The sequence below is a fragment of the Crocuta crocuta genome, unplaced genomic scaffold, assembly GCF_008692635.1.
Source record: "Crocuta crocuta isolate KB4526 unplaced genomic scaffold, BGI_CrCroc_1.0 scaffold299, whole genome shotgun sequence".
NCBI lineage: Eukaryota > Metazoa > Chordata > Mammalia > Carnivora > Hyaenidae > Crocuta > Crocuta crocuta.
Window position 1 is genome coordinate 701,544 of NW_027532747.1, and position 15,438 is coordinate 716,981.

The 15,438-nt window shown below is 53.4% G+C and overlaps 1 protein-coding gene across 2 annotated transcripts in view; it reads left to right on the top strand.

The window, feature by feature from the left end:
* Nucleotides 1-15,438, top strand: part of CHCHD6 (coiled-coil-helix-coiled-coil-helix domain containing 6) — a 221,492-nt gene that overhangs the window by 12,368 nt on the left and 193,686 nt on the right. The window contains exons 2-3 of one of the 2 annotated variants that reach the window (XM_077780878.1): nt 5,127-5,247; nt 8,710-8,918. In XM_077780878.1, coding sequence (XP_077637004.1) covers nt 5,127-5,247; nt 8,710-8,918 — 330 coding nt within the window. The remainder of the gene's footprint in view (nt 1-5,126; nt 5,248-8,709; nt 8,919-15,438) is intronic. The other variant, XM_077780877.1, reaches the window with a different exon arrangement.

The following is a 15,438-nucleotide window of genomic DNA, read 5'->3' on the forward strand; positions in this document are numbered from 1 at the left end:
CTCTGATTTCCATCTTCCCTAACCCTTGTCACCTAACGTGCTTCGCGATCCTTACGGCACGGGTTTCTAACGTCTCTGGGATGGGATGTCATACAGTGGGAGGAGGGTTAATTTCATTAGTGGTTTTCGTCTCCCTTCGGGGTATCTGAAAATACCAGCGTGATGGTGTCTTAGGTCGGACGGAGTGGGGTATGTGAAATTGCTTGTTTGCTTATTTGTTGTGTCTCACGTCCCGTGTGAAAGTAAGCTCCACGAAACAGGGGCTGCGTCTCTGACCGCCGTTTCGTTGCTGTTTCTTTTTACCACGGTTTCCTGCTATCATGCAGCGGGTGCCTGAGAAGCCGATACTTGATGAAGGAAACCGGATTGTGGTTATGGTGCCCTTGGCCAGGCGGCTTCCGCTGTCCCCACGGGGCTGCACGACTCTGGTCTTCTCTCTGTGTGCAGTGCATGCTCCCTGGGGTCGTGCGGCTCTTTTCCTCGGCGGGGCCCGGGGCCTTACCGGCTGCGGCGGCCTCTTCCATGCCCATCACACGGGTCCTTGCCTCCTCCACACCCATGTGGGTTCTAGCAGCACTCAGTGCTCTCGTACCCCCGGCCCTCCAAGGACTGGGGCGCCTCACAGAGCCCACTTGCAGATGGGGGCCTGGGGGACGCGATGCCCCGTGGTGTGCCGGTGAAAGTTGAATGACCAGATCTCCGCCCAAGAAAGGGCCCTGATGTGTAGCATTTGCCCATCCCTGTGGTGGAAAGATTCCCCAGTCACGGCCACTTTCACGCTCCTGTCGTGAAGTCAACCAGCTTGCAGAATTCCTGGAAATCTGACGATCAGCTCTTGTGAGCTCGTTCCTCACGCCACTGGGATGCCCAGATCTTTCCGTGTGGCCTGTGTTCGCTGTCGATTACGGGCTTCACGTCCCCACCTCCTGGAAGGCCCTGCACCTCAGCCGTGCGGTCCCCTCACACCCCACCTGGTGTCCCACCTTGGCCTCCGTGCAGCTGCTTCGAGCAGGAAGTGGGCAGCCTGCGCCGGAGAACTTCCCCTTCGCTTTCCAACGCCTTGACTCAGGTCTTCTCTGCTGAGGCCGGAACAAGGGACCGAGCCTAAAGATCCTAAGGGCTCTTTCCGTTTTTCTCGTCTGGGATTTTGTATCCACAGCCTGGCTCATTTGCTGCTCTATCAAAATAACTCCCCTTCTTGATTTCCTTTTTTCTGGCATTCTCAACTTTCCCCACTAACCACAGATCAGAATTCCTTTTTCCTGACTGTGCGCTCTCCTTTGTCCTTACAGAGGCAGCACCAGACAGAGTGCTTCAGTCCCTGCCGCCGCCGCTGCTGGTGCCGCAGGCCCTTGTCACCTCCTGCCCGGGGCCGCTCCATGCTCCCCGGTGCTCCCTATAGTGCTGCCAGTTCCTCCTCTGAAAGCACAGCCTGTGTTCTTTCCTGGCCCCCAGGCTGACAGCAACGCTGTGCGACTGTTGGAGCCCTTCTGTCTGACTTGGAAGCTTCTCTCAGCACCAGCTTCATCCAAGTGCACCCTTCCAGCCCACATGGTCCCCTGTGAGCTTGGCGCTGCAGGCACACAGGTCCCCTCTTTCCTCTGCGCCCCGCCCCGCCCCGTGTGCTGTCCCCCCGCCCCCGCTGCACCGGAGCTTCTGTTCTGTCGAGTCCTGCTCGCACCCCCAGGAGCCCACACAGGTGCACCTTCCCTGGGACGTCCTGCCGTGGCTGAGTGACAACCTGTGCACACCGCTCATTTTTGTCTTTGGTTCTCTCTTTTTATTTGTAACACTTTTATTGAGATTTCACCCATTTTGAAAAAAAATTTTTTTAGTGTTTATTTTTGAGAGGGAGAGAGAGACACACAGAGTGTGAGCAGGGGAGGGGCAGAGAGAGCGGGAGACACAGACTCCGAAGCAGGCTCCAGGTTCTGAGCTGTTGACGTGGGGCTCGCACCCGTGAACCGCGAGATCATGACCTGAGCCCAGTTTGGATGCTTAACCGACTGTGCCACCCAGGTGCCCCAACAACTCACCCATTTAAAGCTCACCTTTCGGNAACTTTATATTGCCATCAGCAGTGTACGAGTGTTCTGATTTCTCCATATCTTTGCTGATGTTTGTTATTATTGGACCTAAAAACATTCTTTTTATGTTTATTTTTGAGAGAGACAGAGTGAGAGCAGGGAGAGGGAGAGAGGGAGACACAGAGTCTGAAGCAGGTTCCAGGCTCTGAGCTNCATGAACTGTGAGATCATGGCCTGAGCCAAAGTTGGTTGTTTAACCAACTGAGCCAGGCACTCCTCAGGCTTTTTGATTATAGGCTTCCTAGTGGGTATGAAGTAGTATCTCATTGTGGTTTGAATTTGCATGTCTCTAATGACAAACGATATTGAGCAACTTTTCATTTGCTTATTGGCCATTCGTAGATCCTTCTTGGAGAAATATCTTTTCAGATATCTTTTTGCTCATTTTAAAAATTGGGTTATTTTGGGGCACCTGGGTGGCTCAGTCCGACTTCGGCTCAGATTGCGATCTCGTGGTTCGTGGGTTCGAGCCCCACGTCGGGCTCTGTGCTGACAGCTCAGAGCTTGGATCCTGCTTCAGATGCTGTGTCTCCCCCTCTGTCTGCCCCTCACCTGCTCATGCTCTGTCTCTCTGTCTCAAAAATAAAAACTATAAAAAAATAAAAAAAATAATTGGGTTATTTTTCTTTGTATCACTGACTCGTGGGAGTTGTGCACTCACTGTAGACACATAGACTTTGTCACATGCATGGTTGCAGATATTTTCTCCCATCTTGGAAGTTGCCTTCTCACTTGCTTTATTGGGTCTTTGGTATGTATTGTAAAATTTGAAGGAAGTCCAAAATGATCTCATTTTCTTTGGTTGCTTGTGCTTCTGGTATCATATCTACAAATCCATTGCCAAAGCCAAGGTCATAAAGACTTCCGCTTATATTTTCTTTTGTTTACCTGTATATCGTTTCAGCTCCTACATTTAGGTCTCTGATCCAGTTTGGCCTAACGTTTATATACGGTGTGAGGTAGGTGTTCAGCTTCCTTCTTTTGCATTTCGAAATCCAGCTCTACCTACACCGTCTGTTGAAGAGACAAATGGGGGGGCGGGTGTCTTTCCCCATTAGATTGTCCCGGCCCCTTGTCAGTCTGTTGAACTTAGACATATAGGCGTATTTCTGCATTCTCCATTCTCTTCCACTGCTGCATAAGCTTGGTGCTCCCTGTACTATATCATTAATTAGTTACTTAATTTGTATTTATTTGAAATACTAGAGGGACTCGGTTATTATTATTATAATCTTTTGTTGTTAAACAAAACAGTGAAAACACAGAAGTGCCCAGAGTGACCGTCCTGCCCCAGCTGCTCCTGACCCCACTCACACAATGTACCCGTGTGTTTCCTCTGTAGCCTCACAGATGTTCACCCCTCACTAGATACACGTGGTTGTGTATATGTATTCTCTCTCTCTCTAAAATAATAAGAAAAATTGAGCTATACAAACGGTTCTATGACTTTAAAAAATCAGGAGCACATCCCATATGCCCTTCCAAGTCAGTTGTACATGTTTTACCTCATTCTTTCTTTTCTTTTTTTAAAGTTTGAGAGAGAGAGGGAGAGAGAGCATGAGTGAGCAGGGGAGGGGCAGAGAGAGAGAGAGAGAGAGAGAGAGAGAGAGAATCCCAAGCAGGCTCTGCACTGTCAGTGCAGAGCCCGATGTGGGGCTCGAGCTCATGAACTATGAGATCATGACCTGAGCCAAGATCAAGAGTCAGACGCTTAACTGACTGAGCCACCCAGGAGCCCCTGTGTCATTCTTTCTTTTTCTTTTCTTCTTCATCTTCTTTTTTTAATGTTTATTTTTGAGAGAGAGAGAAAGAGAGAGCAAGGGAGGGACACAGAGAGGGAGACACGGAATCCGAAGCGGGCTCCAGGCTCTGAGCTGTCAGCGCAGAGCCCGACGCGGGGTTTGAACCCATGAGACACGAGATCCTGACCTGAGCTGAGTCGATTGCTGAAGCAACTGAGCCACCCAGGCGCCCCTGCGTCATTCTTTCTTAATAGCTCCGTAATATTTCATAGAAGGTGCACACCATCATTTCCATAACTAGTTCCTTATTGTTGCATATTTATGTGTTTTTAAAAAATTTTTGTTTTTGTTTTATTTTGCTACTCCATTTCTGCCGTGTACCTGTGGGAGCAGTTTTCTCAGCGGGATACCCAGAAGTGGAGTTGCTGACGATGGCTTTTGTCTTAAAGTCGTGTTTAAAGTTCTTCCCTCAGCTGTGCTTTGTGATGCCTTGCACATATTAGGCACTTAATAAATATTTACTGAAGTGAACTCTTAAGGGTTTTTAGTCTGGATTTATCCCTAGCTTGCTGTTTCATTTCAGTAAACTGTTTTATGACACCCTCATGCCCATTTCACTTCCTCTGAAATGAATGGAAGCGTCAGTTATCCAGTCTTCATTCAGGGGGAGCCGGGGTGGACTGAGTCCGGCCAGGTTGTGGCATGTGCTCTGTGTGGGGTGCTGGGGGTGCACAGAGGAGGGGGGGTTCACCCCAGCCCTGCAGGTGTTTGCGCACGTTTAGGGTGAGGCAGGCAGGGTGTGCGGTTCTTTCCGAAGAGCATCCGTGTTGTGATGGGAATGAAAGGAAGGGACACAGATGTGTCCCTTGGGTGCTGTCTGGGAAGGCCTCGTGGAGGAGGCGCATTGAGATGCCCTGAAGAGAAATGGAGGCTTTGGACAGGTGCACACGTCCTGGGGCTGGACGGCTGCGGCTGCTTCTCAGCAGAGGAGCCGCGTAAAGAAGGCGGAGGAGGTGAGGAAGGTGGCCCCGCGGTGTCAGGCCTGCGCAGGGGGGCAGCTGGAAAGCCAGCAGTCGGCATGCGCCGATCAGCCCCGGGGTCCACACTGGGCTTTGGGGCCAATCTGCTGGGCGTCAGGCCACCTTGGGAGGTTTTGAGTCGAATTCCGTTATTAAAGTTGGTCTGGAGGAAGTGGTGTGCTCAGGGGCATGGAGGACGGGGAGTCTGCATTTCCAGAGGCTTCTCTGATACAACTTTTCCCCTGTGCTTCTCTTCCCATCCTCAACTCTTCCCCTAGCTGTCCGAAAACGTGGTTAACCGCATGAAGGACCCCAGCCAGCCCTGCAAAGCTGGGGGGCCAGCTCCGTCTCCTGCCCCTCCACCGTCTACACGTGGCACCTCTGAAGGCCCGCAGAAAGGTACGGCAGGGCGCAGGGATTCTGGGGCGGGGCGGGGAATCGGTGACGAGAGCCTTCCTGTCACAACAGATCTGACAGCTAATGGGGCTCCTCTTTGTTTCTGGGCGACCAAGCAAGCCCTCTCTGATAACCGCTTTTCAGAAGAGTGTCGCTTTCCGAGAGGGATAGGCCCTCAGAGTGCCTGTGACTGGGCCACACCGGTTTCCCCGCTTTTTGAATTTCTGGATAAGTAACAGATGAGGCCAAAGGGCTGGGTGTGACGGCTCAGCTAAGGAGTCGCTGTTGAGGATCCCCAGGGAAGCGTTGCCATTACCGTTCGGTGGGGCTCAAGGAGCCATAGGGACTTACCCACTCCGGGCAGCGCGGGGGAGTTGGNGTCCCTCCTCCCACACGCACGCTGGCCAGAGCTCATTTGTTCCCTCTTGTGCTTTTCTCTGAATGGCTCCCAGCGAACAAAGGAATGAAACCATGTAAGAAAGGACAGAAGCTGCAGGAATATACAAGATATTACACCCAAGAAGAGTCCTTGGGGCAGCCTCTCCTCTGTTGAGCAAACACTTGTTGGTGAGAATCTGGGTCTTCAGTATCACCCGCAGCTTGTCTTTTCTGCCGGCCGTCCGCACCGGGCTGCAACAGGGTAGATAGACGGCAGGGGCTGCAGCCTGTCCGATCAGCATTTCCTGGCAGCTGGCCAGGGATCGGGCCCGTGTGCTGGTGCGGGCGCCCGGCGATGGGTGCACAGGGGTGGCCCCCTTGCAGCACACACAGCCCTGGTGAAGGGGGTGCGTGTGTAACGCTGTAGGGTGCGTGTATTGTCCTAGAAGCATGGCTGTGGCCGGGACAGCACAGAGGAGTAGGCACTCATTATTTTAGGGAGGGGCCTCAAGGGGAGGTGATGTTTCAACTGGATTTTGCAAGACAGAGCAGTGGTACAGAGATTAACCTCCGCAGAAGCAGAGGCCCAGAAGTGCGGCACAGCCCGGCCTGTGTGGGGCCCTCTAAGCCACATGCTGTCTCTGGGGTACAAAGTGCGAGCAAAGGGGAGCCCTCAGGGCGGGGCTCAGGGGCCGGGTCACAGATCTACAGGGGGTGGGGGTGGGGCACCCAGCCAGGCCTAGTATTGTCTGCCTCAGGGCTTCCTGAACCTGCCCTGAAGTCTCTGAATATCTGTCAGCAAAGGGGTGAGTGAGATTTCTCGAAACCCTTGCATGAGGCTCTTGTACTTTAAAAAAAAAAAAAGGGTGGTTCCCCCCTGAGACCTCCAGCAGCTGATGGGACGGGGGGTCCCAGAGGGCTCTGACTCCCCCCAGCACACTTCAGTAAACTGAGGTCACCAGGGAGAGGGAAGCAGTGACGAGAGAAGCCAAGGAGGCCGAAGCATATCACGCGCATGTCTGTCCCGCTTTGGAAGATAAAAGAGGCGTTGGGTTCAGTCTTGGGCGCGTTTTAGCAGTTCAAGCGGCAAGAGCGTCGGCTCATTTGCCCTTTGGTTCGAGTTAAACGAAAGTACGTTGCTGTTTAGATGGTGGTGGGTTTGGGTCTCTGAATGCTGGAGAATAGTCAGCATAAGCGGGCTGTCTTGAAGTTGACTAATTTTAAGATATTTTTACTTTTAAAATCAGTGTTTGCTTTTATTTTAGCGATGGAACAAGATTAGAGAAGGAAGTTAAAATTAAATCCTTATGTCACACCATACCTCAGAATAAATGTCAGAGGAAATAAAAGATTTAAATGTACGAGCCGAAGCCACGAGAGTACAATAACAGTGCGTACAAGGACAATAAGTAGACTCTTTCAGCACTTCATCAAGTGCATAAACCGTAAATTAAGGCGCAAAGTGGGAAGTGTAACTATAAGAAATTAGGCAACCTAGAAAAAATAAGAGAAGAATGAATGATAAACTATGACAGTGAATCAATAGCCCTAATGCAGAGAGTTCTTGATGATCTTTGACGGCTCAGGAGAAGATGTGCACGAAGCGTGAGCGCGTGGTGAGATTCTCCGCTTTGCCAGCAGTGACAGACGCACGCGGAACAGCAGGGCCAGCGGGGGGCGGGGCAGCGGGCAGGCTCCTGCGGGCGAGGTGGGACTGGGGGTCAGTGCCACGTCCTCTGCCTTCGGGGAGCTCCGTTCTTTCCGTAGTTACGACAAGAGAAAATTGTAAGAAAAGCAAAAGCGAACGTGATCAATTACACCTCAATAAAAGCTGCTGGAAGGAAACCAATGAGAACAGGGAGCGTTACGTCAGAGGCAAACCGGGTAACAGTTTGTTGATTTGTATTCCCATTNGAAGTGTTTCTTTCCAATGTCTTCTTTCCCCTCGTCTAGGATTCTTTTTTCAAAGTTATATATGATTTTATATCTTGTTTTTTTCACAAAGTTTTAGAACTGTTTTCCATTTGTTATACCTGCTTTGTAAACAATTTGATTTCTTTTTTTTAAGTTTGAGTATCTATTTTTGAGAGAGAGAAAAAGAGAAGAGTGGGCGTACCGACACGCCAGAGGAGGGGCAGAGAGAGAGGGTGAGAGAATTTTCCCAGCAGGCTCTTCGCTGTCAGCACAGAACCCAATGTGGGGCTTGATCCCAGGAACCGTGAACTCCTGACCTGAGCTGACACCAAGAGTTGGACATTTAACTGACTGAGCCACCCAGGCACCCCAGCAATTTTATTTCTACAAGTATTGTTTATTGTTTCTCAATTTTTAGATTCAGCCTATTGACAAATCTAAGCGTATATTGGTCTAATGATGCTATAAGATACCATTGTATGCCATATATTCTTTAACTTGACCTTGATGTTGGACATTTAATATACACACCACACTACACTACAATAAATACACAATATATACTATAATACATAATTTCTACACTATAGTAAATAGTTCCTGTAAGAGCATCTTGACACTAATAACTTTTTCGTGTCTTTAGGATTATTTTACTAGGCAGAATGCGCTGAAATAGGTCAAAGGGTAGGCTGACATTCAGGATGGAAAGTTAAATGATCCAAACAAAAGATCGCTGTCTCTAAACCGTTGAAGCTTCAAGTGGAGGCAGAAGAAGGTGGGGTTTCCCACCTGCCTGCCTGCTGTGCAGAGTGACTGGCCAGGCCCGAACCTGGGTCCCAGAGCCTCTTACTCGGCACAGGACTGTCTGATTCCTCATCTGGTGGCCCTGTCTCCTTTTCCTAAGCTGCACTGTCCTGGCCGAGAAAGTGTTGCTGCGTCCCCTAGCCCTGGGGACTGTCACAGATGCGTGGTGCTCCCCGGCGTCCCCTAGCCCTGGGGACCGTTGCAGAGGCCTGGGGCTCCCCGGCATCCCCTGGCCCTGGGGACCGTCGCAGAGGCCTGGGGCTCCCTGGCGTCCCCTGGCCCTGGGGACTCACAGAGGCCTGGTGCTTCCCCGCTGGCCTCAGAGGCCCCCTGGCCCATGGAGCCCTGCCTCCTGCCCGCTCAAGTGAGCTCGCAAGCCTTCTCGTGGCCGCCTTCTGCCAGCCGTGCCATCTGCATCTCTCTCCTGGCACAGGTACAGACAGGAGCAGGCCAGGGTCCAGGATGAGCTGTTGCAGGTGGTGGCGAGGGAGAGAGAGGCGGTCGCGGAGCACAGGAGCGCGTCCATGCAGCGCGGGGAAGGCAGCGGTGACCAGGAGAAGCAGAAGTCCCCCCCGCTGGTGAGTGCAGGCCTTCCCGAGCTGGCCTCCTGTGCTCTGGCCACACCGGGAGGCAGAGCTGAGGCCCTCGAGCCTGCTTTGTGTGAAGCCCAGGGGCCTGGCTTCAGCTCTGTAGAAAGGACATCTTTTCGGGGACCAGGGGCTTGAGTGCTTCCAGCCTGGGCTCTGCCACTGACTTGCTTTGCTGCCTCGGGCCTGTATTTTCAGGCTCTGGGGTGCCGTGGGGAGGGCTGGATCATTCGGCAGTCTGGTCCCACTCTGAAACATCATGGTCATAATGGGTATGTGTGCCAGAAGGGATGGAGGGAGAGGACGATGCAGTAATGAGGTGGAGAGCGCAGTTTTAAAGGTAGGCAGCCTGGGTGCCAATCCCAGCTCCCCGCGCACGAGCTTGGCCCGCCCTCCAGCGCCTGTGAGCCTCCGTCGAGGATCGCGATGTGGGCACATAGGATTGCCTGAGGGATTAGGGGAGATCGTTACCGTCCGGGATTTCGCATGTGCCTGGCAGATTATAAAAGCGCACCATTGCTGCTGTTACTGTTATTAGTACATTTAATTGATTGGAGACCATTAGTTAGGATTCTTCCTGCCGTGAGCAAGGGCTGTATTTCCCAACCCCAGCAGCCTCGAAATGCCCCGGGTTGGCTAACCGGTGGCTCCCTGGCCTCGTCGCAGAGCCCGCTCTCCTTCCGCTCTGCCATCGTCAGTGTGCCAGTGTGTCCTCGGGCCAGACGTTCCCACGGTTCAGAAACCGCTGCCCTGCTCCCAGCAGGTCTTACGCAGACGGGGCCACACTCGGAAGAGGAGGAGGCTTTCCCGGAAGCTCCCCAGCAGGAGGCCTCTGACGTCACACTGGCCGGAATGGCACCAGGTGCCCGTGGCTAAGCCAGTCCTCCGCAGAGGGACAGGGATGGCTGCGCTGACTGAAGCGAGGGCTCTGGTCACACTGGGCAACGGGTGGGCTTCCAGGTGGCACTGGGACTGACGGTAATAATCCTCCCGATGGCGTTTCCACGTGGGAAAACCTGGAAGTTCTCAGACGCCAGCTGGGTGTCCGACATTAAAGTCTGTCCTCAGATCCAAAGGGTAAGGGCTCAGCGCACAAGACTGCCCCCTTCCCCCAGCCAGACCCCAGTTTACGGCCAGGTCACCACCTGTGCTTTCAGCTGACTGGTTGTTAGTTAGAGGGTCCCCCGAGCCCCTCATGGGACTGATCTGGCTTTGACCGACTTGCCAGACTGGCTCACAGAACTCAGGGAAACATCTAGCTTCCCGAAAAGATTCTAAAAGGACCTAAGTCAGGACCAGCCACGTGGGAGAGATACACAGGGTGAGGTTTGTAGGGAGAGCGTGTTGAGGTTCCTTCCGCGTTCTGTGCCCCGGCACCCTCCCCCAGAACCGCTCCCTGTTCAACCCAGAAACGCTCTAAACCCCGTTGTTTTGGGGTGAAACTGGGGTGAGGCTTCCTTCCCTCGGTGTGATTGACCACACTGTTGGCCATTGGTGATTGAACTCAACCTCCGGCTCCTCCCCCCTCCCCGGAGCTCAGGGCTGCGGCTGGAAGTTCCAGTCCGCTGGGCCTTTGGTTGGCTCCACTGCTAACCAGCCAACATCCTTAGGTGCGGTCGAAAAGTCTCGTTGATGTGGAAAAGGCACCTCTATCTGTGTCATCACTTTAGAAATTCCAAGGGCTTTGGGAGCTCTGTGCCAGGAACAGTAAAGATGAAATAGTCCTTCTTCTGAATCAGGGCATGCAGCAGGGAGGGTGGGAGGCGGGATGGAGGAGTGGCTGTAGCAGCATCTAGTGTCGTCTGCCCCAGAGGCCACGGGAGGCGAGCAGCAGCCTCAGGTGGGTGGCCTGGTGTCCCCTGTGCTCCACAGAAGGGAGATAGGGATGCAGTGACACTGCGGGACTGTGCCCTGGGTCGTGCAGGGCAGGGCGGGGAGGGGGGGCAGGCCTCTGCACACGTGTAGAAAGCCGCTGCGGCAGGCGCAGAAGACATGCTGATTGTGCTAGGCCCTCCGGGAAATGGGAACAATGTAGGGCCCTTGCCCTTGGGAAAGTTTCAGTGTCAACAATTATGTGCTTGAGAATGCAAAGGCAGTGGGGTCATCTGCTGGTGGAAGGCGGGACTTTGACTCAGCCTTGAGTGATGGGGGGGCCAGGCTGAGGGGCATCTGGAGGGAGACAGGTGGGCGTGGAGGAGGTGACGGACACGTGAGAGAGGTGAGGGAGGCGGGAGGCCACCTTACAGAGGCCTCAGACACCTCGCCACCTTGACCCACAGAAGAGCTTGCCATGACTCGGAAACCGCGGAGGAGTCCCTGCAGTTGGTGAGGGTGCAGTGATGCGACCCGACCTGTGTCTCTCGAACCTGGGGCATCCCGCTGAAGCGTCCGCTGACCCAGAGAGAAGGGGGGTGAGGACGGGGTGTTAGAGCATCTTGCAGTGAGTCTCCGAGGGGCAGGCGGGTCGTCAGCCCTCCGCAGGGAGCTCACAGCCAAGCTGAAAGGACCCTGGCCACGAAGGGTTAATCAGTACACTTCAGCCAACAAAGGTGGCCCCTGGGACAGTCACCTAGCATGGAAAGTTGCCGCCTGCACCTGTGGTAGCGCTTCATTCTCACCTGGCTTCATTCTCACCTGGAACGTGTTAATTGCAAGGAGAGGCAAGTCACAGCTGCCCTCCTTCCACCTGTGAAGAAGGCCGGGCCCTGCCTCCTCAACGCTGTCCTTGGCCGAGCGAGCGGGAAGAGGCTTAAGTGACCTTCACCGTGGGCATGTGGGTTTTCTTTCCTGATGAAGGGTAACGTTAGCATAAAGAAGGCGTGTCTCTATTTGATTCTCCCCCCTGCCTCCCCACCATTTCTGCATGGAGACCGCTCTTCTGAACCTGAGTTCTTCGGGAATAGTGAGGCAGGTGGCTTCCTTCGTTTTGAAAATGGTGATTAATGACTTTTGTGGATGTTGCCGTTTTTTGACTGCCGGCCTCCCCCTCTCCGTACAGGTAGTGCCCTGTTTCCTTTTGGGAATTTACCGGCCTCCTGGTGTGTGTTGTGTCAGTGGGCGTGCAACTCCAGGGCCCAGGTTCCCGAACGGACGCCAGCTCTTCTGTCCCTTTCCCTCGGGCTAGCCAGGGCCCGAGGGTGGACGGACAGACTCTCTCTGGGGGTTGGCGTTTTTTGAGGCAGTGAGGTGGCCAGGGCGGGACTGCTCCCTGCAGCTGAGTGAGGCCCGCTCAGACGACCTTCATCCAGGGCAGCTGTCTTGCTGTCGCCTGGACCTCCACCGTGCCCGCCGCTTTCTGTCCCGCTCTCCTGCCTTCTTCAGGGCCGAATCGTCTGCCGGGTACCTGCGGTCAGCTCCCCTTTGCTGGAGTTAGCTGGCGTAGGTTTGTGCGGCTTGGTGCTGTGGCCGATGCAGAGGGACACACGGATGTGGTTTTGAAGGCTTCAACCAGTCAGTCCTCAGTGCGAACAGAGGTGAAGGGAAGCTGTACGTCCGCGGGGGCATAAGGCACTCACCTCGGCACCGAGCCATGCCACAGCCGTCACATCCATTTGGGTGGCTCTGGTTGGCAGGGACTTTAAGTGGATCATTTCTTTTTTAAAAAGTTGATTTATTTTGAGAGAGAGAGAGTGAGCACGTGTGTGAGCGGGGTAGGAGGAGGGACAGAGAGGGAGGCAGAGAGAGGGAATCCCAGGCAGGCTCCACACCGGCACCGCGGAGCCTGATGTGGGCCTCGAACTCACCAACCGCAAGATCATGACCCGAGCTGAAATCAAGAGTCAGATGCTTAACTGCCTGAGTCTCCCCCCGCCTCCCCCGGCGCCTCTAGTGGAGATAATTTCAAAACTGTATTCGTACTTTAGAATATTTAAATAAAAAGAGAAAGAAGAACCTGAACAGAAGCAGAGAGAATGTTCTTTTCCTCATCCAAGTCTTGCACGTGTGTGGATTGAAGGAGCCTGGCGGTCAGAGCGTGTAAGGCTCGAGGGTTTGGTCACTGCGCATCCTCCGAGCCTCGGGCCAGGTTGGACCCCGAGGCAGGGGTGCTGTGGCCTCCGGCGGTGAGAGCTGGCCTCCGGCTTCTCCTTGTGCTCTCTCTCTCTGGCCAGCGTCCTCAGGCCTGCGCCGCTGAACCTGCACACTTGTCGGGAGGACTTTTTTTCCTAGCGCGCCGAGTTCAGTTTGACATTTAGTTCACTCCCCTGCCCTCTCTTCTGCCTCTGACTTTTACAATATTGATTTTTAATCTTCTGCATGAGGGAATAATTCAGCTCATTATTGGGAAAAGTTCATAAAACTAATGATGAGAAAAGATAATAATTTTTATGACCTACGTCTGATGACAAGAGGGTTCCCATTTCCTGTCTAGTGCAGTAGTGGGCTGTTTTGGACTATGTCTCTGCATGTTTTCTGCCACTTGAAGCCTGGTAGAGTCCCAGATATAGTCGGGGTGAAGGCCCGGGGGTCCTTGCAGCCTGTGTGCGTGAGGTATGCTGTCCCTTTGACTTCGGGGAGCACGTCTGCAGCCCCAGCCGTTCTAGAGAGAAGTCAGAAAGGACAGAGCACTTTCTTGGGCTGAGTCTACTGTAGGGGAGGTTGAGGTTCATGACCTTGCCTGTTGGATTCCTGACACGTTATTAGGTATGGGATCGCAGTGTATCTGACAGGAAGCAAAAACTTTCATTTCATTAAATTTCTCGTTTGGTGAGCGATTCTCTCATTAGTTTCTATCGATACTCTCTGTGTGCCTGTTACGTTAGGCCCTGGGTTCATTTCTCGATAAATGGAAATAAATGAGAAGCAGCCTCTGATCTTGAGAAGCCGCGTTCGTTAGCAGAGGTGAGTGTTCTCAGAAACGACTGGATGGTGCTACAGATCCAACCAAGGGGACAGGAAGGCACTAGGAGAGGAAACAGGTGGCAGCCACGGCTTCTCTGCCCGGCGGGTTGGGTCTTCTGAGGGGAGGCCTCCCACGGCTGGATCTTGAAGACTTGCTCATGAAGGACGCTGCTAGTGGAATCCCGGGGGGGTGGGGACACGGCGCAGTCTTGGCGAGGAGGGTGTGGCGGGCAGGTGTGGGCCTGGCGTGAAATTCTGCGGGTCTGATGGTGACCTTCCGGAGAGGGTTTTCTTACTCCTCAAAAGAGACGCACAAGGAGAGAGCTTTTCTTCCACCGGACGGTGCACATGGGGAAAGGTGTGAAATGGCGGATGGAGAAGGTGGGACCAGACCCTTCCTCCCCTGGACAGATGCCGTAAGCGAGGGCTTCTCCACCCGGACGTGCCCGCCTGAGGACTCACCCAGGAATGGCTGTCCTGCTCTGATTTCCGGTTTACTGGGGTGTGGGGGGGAAATCTCTTCAGTGTTCAAACTCCCTCAGAAGCTGCCACATTAGGGCTCTGAGATCTGCAGTCGGGATTTGAGGAAGAAGTCGGATTTGGAGGGTTTTGACTTGCCGGTTTCTGAACTCCCGAGTGACACGGAAGACGTATTTTGGTTTTGTTACAGCTACTCCCTTCTCCGCATTTCTCCCCTCCTGCATTTTGCCAGTCTCGCCCCTCGGCTTATCGGCTCCTGGAGGATGGGGTCTGTGGCGTGATCGTTCCCGTCTCCTCAGTGGTGCCCAGCGAATTCTCGATGCGCAAGGATGGGCAGGGAATGGCAGAGCTCAGGGGGTTGAGGGGTGCAGGCAGTGCCGCCTGCCTCCGAGACGTGTGTGCAGCCGACCTTGCTCGGCTCCTGGAGGCCTCAGGTCGGCCTTCTCTGCATAGCAGCTCACACGTCTCCCCTTTTAACAAACAACGAAACAAAGCCTCACACAACAAAACAGCCTTCCAATATCATGGTAATCTTGGGGTCAACTAGTTTACCTGACTTCTTATCAGAGACATACAGATTTTGGGTAAACTCTGGGTTTAACTTGAGTGGGGAAGGGCAGTGGGCAGACAGGTGACTCAGGCCGGGGTCAGGCAGCTCCACCTGATAGTGTGGCTGAGAGGGTGGCTGTTCTAGAACTCTGTGACCCTGGACTCTTGTGGCCTCGTCCTGAGGCTTCCTCTAACTTGAGCTACAGATAGGGATCTTGAATTCCTGTGGACATCTGTGTGTCAACACCTAGATGCCTGATAAAAGCCATCATCTGAAAAGAAAAAAAAAATGAGCATGTCATCCGTAGCCTCTTCCTCGCTTCCCTAAACCTTGCTGGTTGTTTCTTTTTCTTTTCTAGATTAGATCAGGGGCTGACAAACTTTCTCCGTATAGAGCCGGACAGTAATAGATTTTGCAGGCTGTGTATGGTCCCGGTCACATATTCTTCGTTGTTGTTTTTACAGCTCTAAAAAAATGTACAAAAACAAAAAACGAGAGCCATTCTGAGCTCAGAGGCCACGCCAAGAGCGGTGGCAGGTTGGACTTGTCTGGCGAGCTGTAGTTGGCCGCCTCTCCCCCCTGCCCCCCCCGCCTCGACGGTGCGGCTCCAAACACTAGTATTTTGAGTCTCTTGGAGTCACC